General features: G+C 37.3%; 1 protein-coding gene across 1 annotated transcript; it reads right to left on the reverse strand.

Annotated features, from left to right (window-relative positions):
• Positions 1-1,962: 1,962 nt before the first annotated feature.
• LOC122001823 lies at positions 1,963-9,886 on the reverse strand. Its single transcript, XM_042556781.1, has 2 exons — positions 9,631-9,886; positions 1,963-3,953 (listed from the first exon to the last, which is right to left on the reverse strand). Exons 1-2 carry the CDS (start codon positions 9,637-9,639, stop codon positions 2,436-2,438), a joined length of 1,527 nt encoding a protein of 508 aa, XP_042412715.1. The 5' UTR covers positions 9,640-9,886; the 3' UTR covers positions 1,963-2,435.
• Between the last annotated feature and the right edge of the window lie 11,029 nt (positions 9,887-20,915).

Below are 20,915 nucleotides of genomic sequence, written 5' to 3' on the forward strand. Positions count from 1 at the left end.
AAGTGGAATTGGGCTTTTAAAAGTGGGCTTTAAGATTGGGTTTGAATTGAAGCTTTTGGATTGGGTTTGATTGGATTTGGCTCTTCTTGATTCAACTTGGAATAACATGAGCCCTTGGATTATTTGATCCCGATCAACGTCCCAAATTACTCCCCTACAAAACAAGATATATCTTTTAGATAAAATACCAAAAAATATAGGAAAAATTAGATCAATGCTCCAAATAAATCTCAACTCATAAAACATGATATAAATGCGGAATTAAGTATACAAGAGAGTAAAAACACTAAGTATAAGAGCCAAAATAATACATCAAAATACTAGTTATCAACTCCCCCACACTTATTCTTGCTCGTCTCGAGCAAGTAAATAAAACAAGAAAGATAACTAAAGATGCATTCCCTAGCAATTCTTAATCATACTTAGAAAAATAGTGAAAAGAAAGTTACCTAGGATTGTCCAATTCAAATAACTAAAGCAATCATGGATTCAATTCATACATTAATTAACAAACATGATAACTTCAATCCATAATTAATAAATTGAAAATGTTAATAAAATAACCTCACAAGGAAAGTAATAGTGGACTCTCCTCTCATATAAATACAATAGTGGAGCTCACTCAAGCTACTCATGATTAATGCACTACCATTAGCTTGATTTTCTTCTAATCTCCACCACTATATACATAAGAGTGCACAATAAAATAATGAAGACATTATTTGAAATGTAAGGGAAACATGATCAAAGCAAATGTAGTATGAGAGAAGAAGTAAAGAAGATAAAGCAAGTTATTGGTGGAAGATATGGACATAATGGAATATTACATAGATGAATACAAGTAAACAATGCCCAAAAAGTATCTCATCCAAACTCCCAAGCTAGCTTTCCACAACTCAATAATAAAAATGTGAACAATCTCTACGATAGCTTTTACAATAAACATCCGCTCATGATATACAATAAAATCTAAACTTTGCTACAATAAAGATTGTCACCAACAAAAAGTTCTACCACCTTTCACCAATACAATAAAAATGTGAACAACTCCTACTCTAGCATTTCATACTAAAAATCTACACATGATATGCAATAATACCTGAATATCGCTAAAGTAAAAATTGTCACTCGTAAAAATTCTACCACAAATGAATACAAAATATCATATGTCAAAGTTTTTCTCATAAATCCAATAAACATATAGACAACCTCTACTATAGCTTTCCAATGAAAATACCACTCATGATAAACATAAAATCTATATGTTGCTATAATAAAGATTGTCTCTCTAAAAAGCTCTACCACACACGATTACAAAAGGGCACAACATGTTAAAGCTCTTTTTTTTTCAAATTTTTTTTTCCTTTTTTTTTCTTTTGCTGTTCTTTTTTTTCTTCTTCTTTTTCATTTGCTTTTTTTTCCCTTTTTTTCTGATTTGTTTTTTTTCCCGATTTTTTTTTCAACATGTTGTGCAACATTATACAACATCATCAATAGCTCAAATACAATGATAAATAGCATGGTTCACCTATGGTGATCAAGCATGGTTCACCTATGCTTCCACTAAATTATTTCTCTCCCCCCACACTTAAACTTTTGACCGTCTCGGGCAAAATACTCATCATGTAACATCCAAGATATCCACATCCCAAGAGAGAAAAAGGAAGTAAATGGGGGAAATAAATGGAAGGAAGAAAAGAATAAAATGACGAATGATATGAATTTATTCAAGAAGCATGTTATAACAAAAGAAATGAATAGAAACAAGTAAGATAGATAGCCTTCATAAAAATCATGCAAACCTATGATAATGTGGTCTCGAAAGAATTAAGCAAGTTTAGAGTAGCATTAACCACAAGTGCATCACACATCAATAGGAATAATAGGCTCAAAAATATATCCTCACTAGGTATATCAAAAATTATCATCTCAATCTATCAACATAGAATCCATCATCAAGTTGTAATCACATGCAATCCAAGAATCCAATCATGACAATAAATCATCAAATTCGACAATCAAATTTAACTAACTTTCACAATTTCTAAGATGATAAAAAGAACGCATAGAGAATTTATTATGAAAACCGACAAAGCAAACTCAAAATGAACTACTAAACAAAAGCAAATAAAGCAAACAAAGCAACCAAAGTAAATAAATATATACAAGCAAAAAGGAAAGTGAGATGGAACAGACTCCCCTGAAATTCTGGCGGTCGGAGTCGATTCAGTTCCAGAAGCCAATCTGGAAGTGGAATGGTTGTAGGTGAAGTGAGGATCGCTCCCTCCACCTTTGACTCCTTAAAAATTTTCTCCGGTGGCCGAAGACGGTTCAGTTGGAGTGTCCACTCCAGAAGCTTCATTATTGCATAAAATGTTAGGGCTTTCTTCAATCGGTACAATGCATCCTTGCGTGATTGACTGCAAATGAAATATCTAAAAAAATTCCTGCACACTAAAAAAAAAAGGATGCAATTCCTGCACGCATGCTGTGTGAGAAGGATTAGAAATATTAACAAAATCAACAGAGCATGAATCAAAAGACATATCACATCCACTACAATCAAAATGAACTACCTCCTTGGTATTTCCTAAAAATTCAGAAGAAATATCAACCTTACCATCCTGAAAGATACCTGGAGGGTCTAAAACAGTAAATGCGACATTATCTTGGTCAGGTGAAAGAACTGGCTCTGGATCAGGTTCAATTAACGGAAGTGATTCTTGAGTTTCCCCTACACTTCCATCATCATTAAGTAGAATAAAAGGCTCAATTGGTGGTAAAATAATTGAAGGAAGCGATTCTTGGATCTCCCCTACACTTCCATCATCAAAAATATCACCTGCAACATCAAGAACATCTGAAACAACAATATCATCGACAACAACATTATCAGGATCAACTACAACATCACAATGTAAAAAACTAGAAAAGTCATGTAGAGAAGCAGAATAAAAGTCAAGAATATCACAAACTCTACAATCCATCTTCTCAGAAGTTGATGCGGTAGGTTGATCTGATTGCAACTGTAATTGTGTCGATGATTGTGTTCTTTCCTGGAATTGTGTTTCTTGATGTTGTCCAAATTGTTGCAACTGCTCCCTAAAATGCTGCTCAGGCTGATGCTGAAGATATAACTGATAATGTTGAGACCACTCAGAATTCCCTTGTTGTGTGTTCCCATACCTGAATCCTTCAATTAAATTATACCTGTCCTGCTGATGAGTATGATAATACTGAGGATCAGGCTGGTGATACTGGGTTCTGGTTGGGAATACATTGGCAAAGGAATGAACATCTTCGGTAATCATCGGTCTAGTCCCATACTGCTGATAATTTGCAACCATAATCTCGATAAGTTCTCTGGCCTGAGTAGATGTCTTGTTAACTAGAGCCCCTCCACTAGCCACATCAACCATACTCCTGTCCATGGGAATCAAACCCTCATAGAAGTATACAATTAGTAACTGATCGCTTATCTGGTGCTGAGGGCAACTAGCAACAAGTCTTTTAAATCTATCCCAATAATCTTGAAACGATTCTCTTGTGAATTGTTGGATTCCACAAATACTCCTCCGAATAGCTGCAATCCTAGAAGCAGGAAAGAACCTCGCCAGAAATAATTTCTTCATCTCAGTCCAACTGGAAATTGAATTGGGTGGGAGACAATACAACCAATCTTTTGCTGAATCTGCTACTGAAAATGGAAATGCTCTAAGTATAACATCTTCTTCTGATATGCCAAGTGGATTCCATGAAGAACAAACCATCTCCAAATCATACAGATGTCTGTTGGGATCCGCACCAGAAAGTCCATGAAACTTCGGTAAAAGATGTACAATAGTCCATAACTCGAAGTCTGCCTCTAAATCAGGATAATGAATGCAGAAAGAATCAACTGATAAATCTGGTGCCCAAAACTCTCTGAGAGTCTTTTCAGTGTTCTTCTCCATGTTGCTCATCAAGTCTGAAGGTCTGGTCACACTGAATCTCTAAAGCTGCTGATCACACACAGATCTCCTGGTCTTTCCTGAAACACTCATGCAAATACCATCAAAAAACACAGGAAATAGAGAAGATATCACACATGCATACAAGAGATGAAATAATTAAGTCCCTAACAATGGTTTTTTTTTTGAATTTTTGCAACCACAAAAATAGAAACAAGAAAAGAGAGGAAACAATCCTAAGATTACCAAACACCGCTACTATTCCCCGGCAACGGCGCCAATTTGATTTCGGCCCAATTTTGTCGCGAATTGGGCATCAAATGATGAAATACCAAACCCCTCCTAAGCTAATGTAGCATAGGAATGACTCGGGTCGTCCGCCAACGAAAGCAACGGTAGGGTGGTAAACTTAGGATCGTATGTTATTTCTATTTTTTTGGGGTTTTTAATATGAAAATGGGGTTTTGGATTTTGATTCTAAACCTAACAAATTAAAAGCAAGACAAGTAAGAAATTACACTAATGCGGAATGAAATCTAACTAAGTGTGAATAATTAATCCACAATGCATTGTCACTCTACGCTATGGATTAACTATCAACACAATTAAACTAAGGAACAGAATGACAAAGCATTAAATGAAACCTAATCTAGTAAATGAAAGACAATACAAATAAAGAAACTATATCTATCCTAACTAACCATTGAAGATTTTCCTACATCGCATTGTCACACTACGATACAAGATAATCTATCAATGGGCATAACATGAAGTAAAGCATTAATGAAACTAAGAATGCAATGAAACCTAAAGCATGTAATGAAAGTCTAAACTAATCTAGCCTAATTGCATTAAATTAAAGCTAGAACTTAACTAAATTGAAAGAACAAGACAAAGTAAAAAATTAACCGAACTAAAATGCGTCAAAATAAACCTAACTATTGATTTAAGCATTTCATCGAACACATTGTATGCGTTAAACTAATTAAACATAGCAAGTGCAATTCAAACATAGACAATCATATTCGATACAAGCATTCAATGAAATAACTTCAACACAAGCAAACTTAAGCAATGAACAGAATTAAACTAAGAAAACTAAACTAATCCAACCACAAACCACACTTCCTCTTCCGATTCCAACAACTATCTTCGTCGTCACACGAAGACCCGGCTCCGGAACCCCCAAGAACCAGTGAACAGTAGCACTCTGATGGACTTGCTGCTAGCTTCGACACCGACGAGGATGAACGGATCTTCCAACAGAGAACCCTCGGCTGGAAATGACTGGAAACGGTGGAATACCAGCTGCCGCCTCCTCCTTGCTCCACCGCTTGAACCCCAAGAAGCGGAGCTGCCAAAAGAAGGTCGGACAGTGGAGATCACACCGGAGAACCCCTCCGGTGAGGTGAAGATGATCGGAGTCGCTGTCGAAAACCTGCTGCCCGTCGAGAAGACTGTCGCTGTCGCTCGCCGATTGAAATCTAGAAGAGGAATATGGGCTGTGGCTGGCCTGCCGGCGGCAGTGCAAGCAAAGGAATAGAGCTCGCCGGCCAGAGAAAGAAAGAAGGAAGGTGCTGGTGTGGGGATGTCGCGTGCCCTAACCCGCGAGAAAGAAGAATCGCGCCGACCCCGTGATGAAGAGGAATTTGTGTCGTGCGTGAGGTAAGGGAAGTTTCTTAGTGGATCGGGTTTTGGAAGGAATGAGATTTTGGGTTTGGATTAATGAGAAGATCTGGATCCAATAAGATAAGTGGAATTGGGCTTTTAAAAGTGGGCTTTAAGATTGGGTTTGAATTGAAGCTTTTGGATTGGGTTTGATTGGATTTGGCTCTTCTTGATTCAACTTGGAATAACATGAGCCCTTGGATTATTTGATCCCGATCAACGTCCCAAATTACTCCCCTACAAAACAAGATATATCTTTTAGATAAAATACCAAAAAATATAGGAAAAATTAGATCAATGCTCCAAATAAATCTCAACTCATAAAACATGATATAAATGCGGAATTAAGTATACAAGAGAGTAAAAACACTAAGTATAAGAGCCAAAATAATACATCAAAATACTAGTTATCAACTCCCCCACACTTATTCTTGCTCGTCTCGAGCAAGTAAATAAAACAAGAAAGATAACTAAAGATGCATTCCCTAGCAATTCTTAATCATACTTAGAAAAATAGTGAAAAGAAAGTTACCTAGGATTGTCCAATTCAAATAACTAAAGCAATCATGGATTCAATTCATACATTAATTAACAAACATGATAACTTCAATCCATAATTAATAAATTGAAAATGTTAATAAAATAACCTCACAAGGAAAGTAATAGTGGACTCTCCTCTCATATAAATACAATAGTGGAGCTCACTCAAGCTACTCATGATTAATGCACTACCATTAGCTTGATTTTCTTCTAATCTCCACCACTATATACATAAGAGTGCACAATAAAATAATGAAGACATTATTTGAAATGTAAGGGAAACATGATCAAAGCAAATGTAGTATGAGAGAAGAAGTAAAGAAGATAAAGCAAGTTATTGGTGGAAGATATGGACATAATGGAATATTACATAGATGAATACAAGTAAACAATGCCCAAAAAGTATCTCATCCAAACTCCCAAGCTAGCTTTCCACAACTCAATAATAAAAATGTGAACAATCTCTACGATAGCTTTTACAATAAACATCCGCTCATGATATACAATAAAATCTAAACTTTGCTACAATAAAGATTGTCACCAACAAAAAGTTCTACCACCTTTCACCAATACAATAAAAATGTGAACAACTCCTACTCTAGCATTTCATACTAAAAATCTACACATGATATGCAATAATACCTGAATATCGCTAAAGTAAAAATTGTCACTCGTAAAAATTCTACCACAAATGAATACAAAATATCATATGTCAAAGTTTTTCTCATAAATCCAATAAACATATAGACAACCTCTACTATAGCTTTCCAATGAAAATACCACTCATGATAAACATAAAATCTATATGTTGCTATAATAAAGATTGTCTCTCTAAAAAGCTCTACCACACACGATTACAAAAGGGCACAACATGTTAAAGCTCTTTTTTTTTCAAATTTTTTTTTCCTTTTTTTTTCTTTTGCTGTTCTTTTTTTTCTTCTTCTTTTTCATTTGCTTTTTTTTCCCTTTTTTTCTGATTTGTTTTTTTTCCCGATTTTTTTTTCAACATGTTGTGCAACATTATACAACATCATCAATAGCTCAAATACAATGATAAATAGCATGGTTCACCTATGGTGATCAAGCATGGTTCACCTATGCTTCCACTAAATTATTTCTCTCCCCCCACACTTAAACTTTTGACCGTCTCGGGCAAAATACTCATCATGTAACATCCAAGATATCCACATCCCAAGAGAGAAAAAGGAAGTAAATGGGGGAAATAAATGGAAGGAAGAAAAGAATAAAATGACGAATGATATGAATTTATTCAAGAAGCATGTTATAACAAAAGAAATGAATAGAAACAAGTAAGATAGATAGCCTTCATAAAAATCATGCAAACCTATGATAATGTGGTCTCGAAAGAATTAAGCAAGTTTAGAGTAGCATTAACCACAAGTGCATCACACATCAATAGGAATAATAGGCTCAAAAATATATCCTCACTAGGTATATCAAAAATTATCATCTCAATCTATCAACATAGAATCCATCATCAAGTTGTAATCACATGCAATCCAAGAATCCAATCATGACAATAAATCATCAAATTCGACAATCAAATTTAACTAACTTTCACAATTTCTAAGATGATAAAAAGAACGCATAGAGAATTTATTATGAAAACCGACAAAGCAAACTCAAAATGAACTACTAAACAAAAGCAAATAAAGCAAACAAAGCAACCAAAGTAAATAAATATATACAAGCAAAAAGGAAAGTGAGATGGAACAGACTCCCCTGAAATTCTGGCGGTCGGAGTCGATTCAGTTCCAGAAGCCAATCTGGAAGTGGAATGGTTGTAGGTGAAGTGAGGATCGCTCCCTCCACCTTTGACTCCTTAAAAATTTTCTCCGGTGGCCGAAGACGGTTCAGTTGGAGTGTCCACTCCAGAAGCTTCATTATTGCATAAAATGTTAGGGCTTTCTTCAATCGGTACAATGCATCCTTGCGTGATTGACTGCAAATGAAATATCTAAAAAAATTCCTGCACACTAAAAAAAAAAGGATGCAATTCCTGCACGCATGCTGTGTGAGAAGGATTAGAAATATTAACAAAATCAACAGAGCATGAATCAAAAGACATATCACATCCACTACAATCAAAATGAACTACCTCCTTGGTATTTCCTAAAAATTCAGAAGAAATATCAACCTTACCATCCTGAAAGATACCTGGAGGGTCTAAAACAGTAAATGCGACATTATCTTGGTCAGGTGAAAGAACTGGCTCTGGATCAGGTTCAATTAACGGAAGTTATTCTTGAGTTTCCCCTACACTTCCATCATCATTAAGTAGAATAAAAGGCTCAATTGGTGGTAAAATAATTGAAGGAAGCGATTCTTGGATCTCCCCTACACTTCCATCATCAAAAATATCACCTGCAACATCAAGAACATCTGAAACAACAATATCATCGACAACAACATTATCAGGATCAACTACAACATCACAATGTAAAAAACTAGAAAAGTCATGTAGAGAAGCAGAATAAAAGTCAAGAATATCACAAACTCTACAATCCATCTTCTCAGAAGTTGATGCGGTAGGTTGATCTGATTGCAACTGTAATTGTGTCGATGATTGTGTTCTTTCCTGGAATTGTGTTTCTTGATGTTGTCCAAATTGTTGCAACTGCTCCCTAAAATGCTGCTCAGGCTGATGCTGAAGATATAACTGATAATGTTGAGACCACTCAGAATTCCCTTGTTGTGTGTTCCCATACCTGAATCCTTCAATTAAATTATACCTGTCCTGCTGATGAGTATGATAATACTGAGGATCAGGCTGGTGATACTGGGTTCTGGTTGGGAATACATTGGCAAAGGAATGAACATCTTCGGTAATCATCGGTCTAGTCCCATACTGCTGATAATTTGCAACCATAATCTCGATAAGTTCTCTGGCCTGAGTAGATGTCTTGTTAACTAGAGCCCCTCCACTAGCCACATCAACCATACTCCTGTCCATGGGAATCAAACCCTCATAGAAGTATACAATTAGTAACTGATCGCTTATCTGGTGCTGAGGGCAACTAGCAACAAGTCTTTTAAATCTATCCCAATAATCTTGAAACGATTCTCTTGTGAATTGTTGGATTCCACAAATACTCCTCCGAATAGCTGCAATCCTAGAAGCAGGAAAGAACCTCGCCAGAAATAATTTCTTCATCTCATCCAACTGGAAATTGAATTGGGTGGAGACAATACAACCAATCTTTTTGAATCGCACTGAAAATGGAAATGCTCTAAGTATAACATCTTCTTCTGATATGCCAAGTGGATTCCATGAAGAACAAACCATCTCCAAATCATACAGATGTCTGTTGGGATCCGCACCAGAAAGTCCATGAAACTTGTAAAAGATGTACAATAGTCCATAACTCAAGTCCGCCTCTAAATCAGGATAATGAATGCAGAATGAATCAACTGCCAAATCTCTGAGAGTCTTTTCGGTGTTCTTCTCCATGTTGCTCATCAAGTCTGAAGGTCTGGTCACACTGAATCTCTAAAGCTGCTGATCACACACAGATCTCCTGGTCTTTCCTGAAACACTCATGCAAATACCATCAAAAAACACAGGAAATAGAGAAGATATCACACATGCATACAAGAGATGAAATAATTAAGTCCCTAACAATGGTTTTTTTTTTGAATTTTTGCAACCACAAAAATAGAAACAAGAAAAGAGAGGAAACAATCCTAAGATTACCAAACACCGCTACTATTCCCCGGCAACGGCGCCAATTTGATTTCGGCCTAATTTTGTCGCGAATTGGGCATCAAATGATGAAATACCAAACCCCTCCTAAGCTAATGTAGCATAGGAATGACTCGGGTCGTCCGCCAACGAAAGCAACGGTAGGGTGGTAAACTTAGGATCGTATGTTATTTCTATTTTTTTTGGGGTTTTTAATATGAAAATGGGGTTTTGGATTTTGATTCTAAACCTAACAAATTAAAAGCAAGACAAGTAAGAAATTACACTAATGCGGAATGAAATCTAACTAAGTGTGAATAATTAATCCACAATGCATTGTCACTCTACGCTATGGATTAACTATCAACACAATTAAACTAAGGAACAGAATGACAAAGCATTAAATGAAACCTAATCTAGTAAATGAAAGACAATACAAATAAAGAAACTATATCTATCCTAACTAACCATTGAAGATTTTCCTACATCGCATTGTCACACTACGATACAAGATAATCTATCAATGGGCATAACATGAAGTAAAGCATTAATGAAACTAAGAATGCAATGAAACCTAAAGCATGTAATGAAAGTCTAAACTAATCTAGCCTAATTGCATTAAATTAAAGCTAGAACTTAACTAAATTGAAAGAACAAGACAAAGTAAAAAATTAACCGAACTAAAATGCGTCAAAATAAACCTAACTATTGATTTAAGCATTTCATCGAACACATTGTATGCGTTAAACTAATTAAACATAGCAAGTGCAATTCAAACATAGACAATCATATTCGATACAAGCATTCAATGAAATAACTTCAACACAAGCAAACTTAAGCAATGAACAGAATTAAACTAAGAAAACTAAACTAATCCAACCACAAACCACACTTCCTCTTCCGATTCCAACAACTATCTTCGTCGTCACACGAAGACCCGGCTCCGGAACCCCCAAGAACCAGTGAACAGTAGCACTCTGATGGACTTGCTGCTAGCTTCGACACCGACGAGGATGAACGGATCTTCCAACAGAGAACCCTCGGCTGGAAATGACTGGAAACGGTGGAATACCAGCTGCCGCCTCCTCCTTGCTCCACCGCTTGAACCCCAAGAAGCGGAGCTGCCAAAAGAAGGTCGGACAGTGGAGATCACACCGGAGAACCCCTCCGGTGAGGTGAAGATGATCGGAGTCGCTGTCGAAAACCTGCTGCCCGTCGAGAAGACTGTCGCTGTCGCTCGCCGATTGAAATCTAGAAGAGGAATATGGGCTGTGGCTGGCCTGCCGGCGGCAGTGCAAGCAAAGGAATAGAGCTCGCCGGCCGGAGAAAGAAAGAAGGAAGGTGCTGGTGTGGGGATGTCGCGTGCCCTAACCCGCGAGAAAGAAGAATCGCGCCGACCCCGTGATGAAGAGGAATTTGTGTCGTGCGTGAGGTAAGGGAAGTTTCTTAGTGGATCGGGTTTTGGAAGGAATGAGATTTTGGGTTTGGATTAATGAGAAGATCTGGATCCAATAAGATAAGTGGAATTGGGCTTTTAAAAGTGGGCTTTAAGATTGGGTTTGAATTGAAGCTTTTGGATTGGGTTTGATTGGATTTGGCTCTTCTTGATTCAACTTGGAATAACATGAGCCCTTGGATTATTTGATCCCGATCAACGTCCCAAATTACTCCCCTACAAAACAAGATATATCTTTTAGATAAAATACCAAAAAATATAGGAAAAATTAGATCAATGCTCCAAATAAATCTCAACTCATAAAACATGATATAAATGCGGAATTAAGTATACGAGAGAGTAAAAACGCTAAGTATAAGAGCCAAAATAATACATCAAAATACTAGTTATCAATACACAACTCATGGTTCCACTCACATGCTTAGTGATTGCCCCAGCATGCTAAATTTGATAGAAACATATATTAAATAGCTTAGAATGGTGTTCTATTGTATGATATAGCATGGAAAGTTTAGATTCCCTTCTTTAGTAATGTACAACAATGAAAGTGTATTCTGAACATAAATTCCAGTTTTAATAGCAATTAGCAGAGTTTTTAATTTAGTTCAGCCTTTCGCACATTAAACATCAGTGGTAGCTACAGAATAGTTTAGCAACCGTAACCCCTGCCCTTACAGTTTAGTCAGTAGAAGGCGGGGCGTTACACAATCTCACCTACACTACAAAAATACTGTCACTTAGGGACAAATTTTGAACAAATTTTAGAAAAAAATTCGTTGGAAATTGGATTTGGGACGAAAATTGCGACAAAAAAAATTCGTTGCAAATATGCCGTTGCAAAAATTTGCGACGAAAAATTATAATTTCGTTAGAAATTTTGCAACGAAAACAATATTCGTTGCAAAATTCGTTGGAAATTTTGCAACAAAACCAAAATTCGTTGGAAATACTGCAATGAAAATAAATATTTGTTGAAAATGTCAGCAGAAAAAATCTCTGACGAACCCTAAATTTGTCGCAAATTAGCAACGAAAAAACGTATTTGTTGCAAACAGATTTACGACGAATAATTATTTGTTGGACAAGTTACAAAATACAATATTACCAACGAAAATATAAATTCGTTGGCAATTTCCAACAAAAATGCATTTTCGTTGGAAATTTCCAACGAATCCATATTTTTGTTCGAATCAATATTTTCGTTGGAAATTTCCAATGAATCTATATTTTCGTTGGAAATTTTCAACGAAAATATAAATTTGTTGGAAATTTCCAACGAAATTCATATTCGTTTGAAATATCCAACGAATTTGTATTTTCATTGAAAATTGGCAACGAATTTATATTTCGTTGGAAACTTCCAACGAAAATATGGATTCGTTGGAAATTTCCAACGAAAATGCATTTTTTGTTACAGTATTCCGATAAATATGATATTTCCAATGAATTCAATTTCGTTGCAAAATTCGTCCCAAAACTTAAAAAAACATCCAGACCCATCTTATTTCAATATTTTTTCCTATTACAATTTTTTTCAAACAGATTCAACATATATATATAATACACTACTAAACACAATAACACAAATATAAACCACAAATCAACTAACATATTAGTGTACAACAAAATAAATACAAACATCAATAATATAAACCCAAACACATACATCATTAAAACATGTTTCATATACAACCTAAACTAAGAGCATAAAACTAACAATACAACACACATCATCGTCCAACAATACAAACTACAACAATATACAACTACAACTAACACCCTAAACCAAACACTACAATAAAGTTACAAGGAACATGTCATAGTATCCAAATTCGAATGTCATACAAAAACAAGAAAAAGGTAGAGTAGAAGATAATCTTATGGAGATCCTTCTCAATCCAAATCCTTCTTCTACCTACATCAAAAGATAAATAAACAAAAAGAAAATCTTATAAACCAACACAAAAATAAATAGGTAAAGACTTACATATTTTTACGTCAATACCACCATCATCTTCACCTACCAACCCTGTTTGGAACAAAAAAAATAATACTAATCAAAATACAAAAATTAAGAATTTATAAAATCGATAAAATAAAAGAAGTCAAAAATTCTAATTACAAACACTCATGCATCATCATCAACATCATCGGCAGCATCATCATCGTCGTTAGCATCATCACCAATACCAGGAGGAATATAGTTTGGACCCGATCTAAATTGTTGAAATTGTTGCAAAAGAAAGGCTTGTTGTTTGCGCATTTCAACCATATCTAGATCTCTTTGTGAATTTTGTTTTTGAATTTCTAAAATTTGCTGATCCCTTTGAGATATTATGCCTTTCAAATTGTCAACCTCTTTAGTTAAGCTATGAATCTGTGTTGTTACTGCGGGTGGGGTAGAAGAAGATAAAGATCTTCGAGGAACATTATGGATTCTACTCATAGAACCCATACCTATTATCCTTCCCCCTTTGACTCCCCCACTAGCCTCCAGCCATAAATTTAAATTATTAGTAACAGACGACTCAGATCCCTCAATATTATCGCCATCACCTGAACTTCTCTGTGATAATGATAGCTCATCATATCTCTCCTATGAAAAATTAAAACCTTAATTAGAGCAAATAGATAAGTAATAAAATCTAAGTTAAAATTAAGATTAAAGATTAAATCAAACCTTAATTATTCTAGCTCTATCTCCACTCCAAGTCTTGTCTTTTTTTTGAAAAGTGCGGACGAAAGTATCTATAAAACCGGGCTCTTTTCCCAAATCCTTAGACTAAAAGTAATACGGTTAGAAATAATATAATAACATCAAATATGTTAAAAATCTAATTGTAGAGTTGAAAATTTACCAATCTACGTGAATGCTCCTCGATATTTATAGATCCTCCTGCATATATTGCATGTGAGTCTCCAGAATTATAAGCTTGATTTACTTTATTCCACAAACTCCTTTCTTTGCACTCATCAATTTGCCAAAAATTGCAGATCTTAACCCAATTGTCCGACGTGATAAAGGCATGCTTTTTTCCAATACTTTTGGCATGGTTTAATACATAGCGAATGTGATCACCACATTTCTTTTTGAAACTTCTTTTAATTTCCATCTCAAAATAGGGGTCCCAACTAAATAATCACTGAAATGAAAAAAAAATAATAGATTATACATTAACGTAATTGTTTTATATATAAAATAAATTAGTTATAGCTTAAACTCGCACCACCGGAGTTCTTTTGTGGGTGCTGGAATGCTTGAGTATGACATTGAGTCTCCTCTCCAAAAGTTATTCACAATTTGATTAATCTCACGAACAACAGTTACTGAATTTTCAAATCTATCATAAAATTACAATAAACAACGTTAAATAATTAAGATAGTTAAAAATGTAATAATTTTAATACTTACGAGTCTCCAAGAGGGACTATATGCAGTCGAGCGTCGGTAATATCAACGGCTGAGTGTCTGGCAGGTATCGGCGACTCAAATGGGGAAGGTGAATGGCCATGTGAAGGTCCTACTGATGACTGACCACATGAAGGTCCTGCTGACGACTGGCCACGTGAAGGTCCTGCCGGGGGCGGTCCACGTGAGGGTCCTGGCGGCGAATGGCCATATGAAGGTCCTGCCGACGACTGGCCATGTGAAGGTCCTGCCGGCGACTGCCCATGTGAAGGTCCTGCCTGAGGGGAGGGCGTAGGTACCATCCTGTCAGATGGGCAATAGTCTAGCCAATGCTTGAACAGTGTCGTCTATGGCGTGCCCATTGAAACTGCCAACAAAAAATCAAAATTAGAATAAAAGAAATAAAAACTTGATGTTTGCTGAAGAAATATGAAAAACTTACAATATCCATAATAAAAAACTCAGAGAGCGAGAATCTGCAGTGATAATGTCTCACCTCAAATGACCTATAGAAAAAAATAGCACACATATAACATATATAAATTTAACAATGAGATATTATATAGACAACCAATTGAACTATAAATTTTATAAATTTATAGATTAAAATTAAATATAAAAAAAATCTTATTGTACATGTTAAAAATCAAAGTTGTCATCCTCCTCCTCCTCCTCCTCCTCATCATCATCATCAACCTCATGAAATTCACTTGCATCTACATTTATCACTACTCCGTTGGGATCTCGTAATGTTGGAATAATATATTCCTCGGTCTGAAATGTATTTACAACCTCCTCTTGTTGATATGCAATGTCTTCCCAATGTTCCTCTATTTTTTTCCGTGCTTTAGTTTTACAAACAACCCACCAATCAATTTTATCATGTTTCAAGCTAGGATATGAAGCATAGAACACTTGAATCGCTTGTTGTGCCAAAACAAAAGGTTCATATCTCTTATATAATCCTTTATGATTTATTTCAACAAAATTATAACGTGGATGCACCTTCATCCCTCTGATAGGGTCAAACCAGCGACACATAAATAAGATAACTCGTATTTCTGGACCAAGGTATTCTATCTCTATAATTTCATCCAGTAGACCATAAAAATCATTGCTTACACCTCCAGCATTGGATGACTAAACACATATCCAACTATTCATTGTAGTCTTCCCTTTTCCATATTCTTGAGTATGAAAATTATATCCATTTATGAAATATGTTGGCCAAGTGCGTACCATTACTTTTGGACCCCAAGATAGATGAAATAACATTTGATGTTCGAGGTGATCTTGATTATCATAAACCTAAACTCAAATGAATATGTTATTCATTTAAAAGTTAAAATATACTAAACCAATACGGTAAATCAGAACACAAGGTAAAAATTACTTACATATGATTTTAACCAAGGTGCAAATTCTTGATCACAGAAATGATAAAACTCTAGTGTTGGCATATCAGAATACAAGTTTTGAAAAATCCTATCATAAAAAATTGAATTATAACACCAAAAATTTATGACAAAAGAAATAAATAGGAAAGATATACTAACTCGAAATATGGTGATACTTCTGGACAATTAAGTAAAACATATGTCTCGGTTGCTCGCCATTCTTGATCAGTTAAATATCTTTGCTTACATTGTCCACTTGGTCGACCAAGATAATTAAAAATTGAGAATATGTTCGTATTGGGATCAATAAGACCTTCATCATTCCTTCCAGGTCTCCGTCTTTTGGTCTGAATGTGAGGCTCAAAATAATATGATGCAAAAGTTGTTACTTCCTCCACAATGTATGCATTAACAATAGAGGCTTTAACATCTGCCTTATTTTTTACTTTTTTTTCAAATGATATAAAAATCTGATTGAAATATAACAATTTGTATTAGATTAATATATATAAAAAGTTATAAATTTACAACACATTCATAACGAAGTATATAAGATAAAATAAAATATACCTTTCAAATGGATACATCCATCGAAAATGGATTGGTCCTCCAACTTTAGCCTCATATGGCAAGTGAACCAAAAGATGTTCCATTGAATCAAAAAATGAAGGTGGAAAAATTCTTTCTAAATTACACAAAATAATTAAAATGTCTCTCTCTAACTTCTCCATCTGTGAATATCTCAAAACTGTTGGGCAAATATCATGAAGGAAAATGCTTAACTCCGTAATTGTACCCCATACAAAATTTGGTAAGAGTTCCTTAAAAGCAATTGGAATAAGTCTTTCCATAAATATATGACAATCGTGACTTTTCAAACCAATCAATTTGAATTCCTTCATATCGACACATCTCCCAAGATTAGAGACATACCCATCAAGAAATCTCAATGATTTCAACCATTCACAAACAACACGTCTCTATTCTTTATTCAATGTATAAATTGCCTTTGGCTTTGGTCCCCTACTACTTTCATCCACATCAAGAGTGGATCATTTACAAATTAGTCGCATATCTTTTCTTGCATTCAAATTATCTTTTGTTTTTCCAGCGATATCCATCACTATATTTATGAGATTATCAAAAACATACCAATAAGGTATGATGAATTAAATTACTATACCAATAAGGTAAATCCCAAAATATACTCCGTTTAGTCCATTTATGAGTGCTTCCATATTCATATGTTGTACCATGTGGTTCTGCAATAACAAATGAAAAGTGAAGCACTCTATATCAAATATCTTTGTAACAACCCGGCCCCTCGACCCCTTGGGCGGCCCAACTGGCAGCCCATTTGGCGATCCCTTGGCGGTCCCTTGGGAGGCCGAACTGGTGGCCCAACTGGCAACCCCTTATGTCGTCGACCGACGACCCTCGGCTGTGCCGTTACTCACTAGGTCTTCCCACCCTTGACCAGTGGATTTTTGCCTTCCCCAGGATTCAAACTCTAGACCTCTAGGCTAAGTACTAGAGTTTATAAATCCTAGTAGCCAAGTGAGCGTCGTATAATCTTCTGGCTGCCCATGCCCAATGTCGGCGGCACCAACTCCCAAAAGAATGTCAATGGATATCAGAGAGAGTGTCCTACTAGGCCGAGCGGGTTGGCCATTCGGCAGGCATTCTGCCGTTCTGGTGCCCCATCTGGTCAGCCAGAACCTCGCTACTCCTGTGCGTGTCTCCGCTCAACCGCCATTTCACTCGATCGAAGTTCCACTTTGTCACTGTCGAGACTGCTACCAGGCCGAGCGGGATAGCCGCTCGGCCAAAGTTGAACTCTTCCCTATCAAGCTCTGATGTCTGGCCGAGCAAGGTAGCCGCTCAGCTCGGCTTCTGCACATCGTTTCTCTTAAGCGTCGGTTGTTTGACTTCCCCTTGGGGAAGGAGGCAGTGGCTCGGTACCTTCTCCCTCCAGTCGGGGCATGGTCGCCCGATCGACCGTGGACATCCAAGCGTTGACAGCCTTGACTTTGACCTCCATCGTAGTCGCTGGGTGGGGCCCCTCCTCATCACTACATCACATGCCTTCCCCGCAAGTCTAGTCAAAGGAGGCTGCAAGTCTGACTACTGGACAGTTGCCTGACCAATTTTCCACCTGATCGGCCTTCGACACTATGTGGTTTCTGATCGGGATGCAACCGCTCCATGCCGATCGACATGTTGAAGCTTGTCGTTCGGCTATAAGTATGCTCCCTCAATCTGATCGACACAATGAAGGCTTGTACTTGTGAAATATTTTCTTAGACTGTCTTGGGCGAGCGCGAGTCAGGCTTACATCACCCGTATTTCTGGGAAATCGTTCAAATCTCTACGCTAAGCGCACCCCCATGCCTTCATTAAATGTCGACCAATGCCGATGTGCCACGTGTCCTTCCCACTGCCGTCGTACGCCTGACGTGATAGGCGAATATCCGCTGTGATGTGATGTTTAGCGGTTCAAATTCAACTGTTAGATCTCGTCCTGGATTTTTGCAACCAAAATCGGACGGCTCTGGTCGGTCGACCCCGAAGCTTATAAGCCTGTGCGCGTCACCACCTTTGCACACTTCCTTCTTCTTTGGCGATGCGACGCTCCTGTGCTTCGACGATCTTCCTCTTTCCCTGCTCCTCCAGCGACCTTTTCAGTAAGCTTCCTTCCCATCGCCCCTTGCTTTCTCATCTTCCGTCATCTGTACTTCATTGTCTTCAAATTTTTCGACGTTTGGCGATAATTCTGCCCGTAGGTTTTCTTTCCTTCTAATCTCTTCACCTTTCCTTATTTTACGATGTCAAGTTCCTTACAGCCTCCCCGCTGGCATCCTTGGGCTCTGGTACACCTCTACTGAGTCCTGGTTTCACGTCGATGACGCTGAGAGTCTGAAGGCCGCTTTTGAGCTTCCTCCCAAATACGAAGTTGTTCTTCCTTCTCCTTCCGATCGACCAAATTCTTCGTTGCCCAGCTGTATTTACTTCTTTAGGGACCATTTTACCACCGGTTTACGATTTTCTAACCACCTTTTTTCCGTCGTGTGTAAATATTTTCGAGTCTCCCTTCACCAAATAGTGTCGAACTCCTTTCGACTACTATGTGGGGTGGTGGTTCTTTTTCGCCTGCATGACATTTCCCTTACTCCATGGCTCTTTCATTACTTTTATTATCCCAAATCATCCGAGCCGGGGACTTTTCTTTTCCAAGCCTGAGTGGGCTTGGTTTTCTTTGATAAAATGTCGGCCTCTAACAAACACTGGAAGGAGTACTTTTTTGTGCGCTTTCTCGAGCAGATGGTCTATTTTGCTAGGCTGGGCCTTGGGAGGTATCATCGTCCCTCCGCTGGTGTTGATGGTCCCGCTGAGGCGCCCATATTTCACCCTCTCGCCGCCCAGTGGATCGAGGTCTTTGCCGCTAATCGAGAGAAGGAGATCGGCGACTGTATTCGCATGGAGCCTGTCGGTTGATGATTAGTGTTAGACCACGACAATCACGCGTGTTGTGGGCCATCGACTGGTGGAAAGAACAAAACATCAACATCCATACTTTGCCCTTTGGCGCCTTCGACCGATCGGACACTACATGTTGTACGGTATGTACCCTGGTCTCTTTGTGTGGGTGCGCTCCTTCAGCCCTCGACTCCTTGGGCGGCTGATGGATGCTTGATGGTCGGCGCTGAGGGTTCGATCGGCACTTCTTTCCTTCTGACCATTTGGGCTTCTTCCACGTTTATATATTCATTGGCCTTCTTGAGCATGTGGGCGAAGTCCCTGGGTGGCTTCCTGATGAGCGATAGGAAGAAATCTCCCTCGATGAGCCCCTGTGTGAAGGCATTCATCATCGTCTTGGACGAGACTGAGGAGATGTCCATGGCTACTTGACTGAAACGCTATATATACACTCAGAGTGTTTCTCTCGATCCTAGCTTCAGGGAGAAGAGGTTGGCGCTCGTCTTTTGATAGCGTCAGTTGTTGGCGAAGTGGTGTAAGAAAGCAACTCAGAAGTCCTTAAACCTTCATATAAATCTGTCCGGCAGTCTTTTGAACCAACGCTGCACCAATCCGTAGAGGGTAATGAGAAAGACTTGGCACTTCACTCCGTTTGTATACTGGTGCAGCATGGCTTCATTATCTAACCGATCCAGGTGATCATCCAAATCGGTCGATCCGTTGTAGGTCCCGATCGCTAGCGGGGTATAGTTGTTAGAGTGTATACTAAAAGCCTAGCTTTTGGTATAAACATTTATCTAGAAATAAGAATCACATTGGTCAAATGTCTACATTTGTGATAAATGTAGTTGTTTAATTAATTTATATTGTAGATAACATGGTGTGTGGTGTCACACACAGAGGATCATGTTATCAGTACCTTATAAATTATAAACAGTAGCTCACGACCAAGATGGAAAGGAACAAACCATTTGAAGGTCGTAGTGTAATTAGGTATTAGTTTATCTTAACTATATAATTACACTAGTACACTTAGAGTGTATTGAGTAGGACCATTAGAGGTCATTTCTTTTATACTGACTTTATAAAGAAACAAAGACCTCAGTTATTATGGAAGTGTGTGCTCTTAATCCTAATATAATAACAAGCACATATATTTGATATTTATTTCTTTAATTTGTCAATGGGTGAGATTTAGTTCGATGAATCAATAAGCCCGATAAGTTGGGAAATGATATCACTTATAGTGTGTGTTGTTGATTATAGAAGGAAACTGTGTCCTAGAGATACTAGGTTGAGAATGTCCCCAAGAGGA

This window comes from Zingiber officinale, chromosome 7A, assembly GCF_018446385.1.
Source record: "Zingiber officinale cultivar Zhangliang chromosome 7A, Zo_v1.1, whole genome shotgun sequence".
NCBI lineage: Eukaryota > Viridiplantae > Streptophyta > Magnoliopsida > Zingiberales > Zingiberaceae > Zingiber > Zingiber officinale.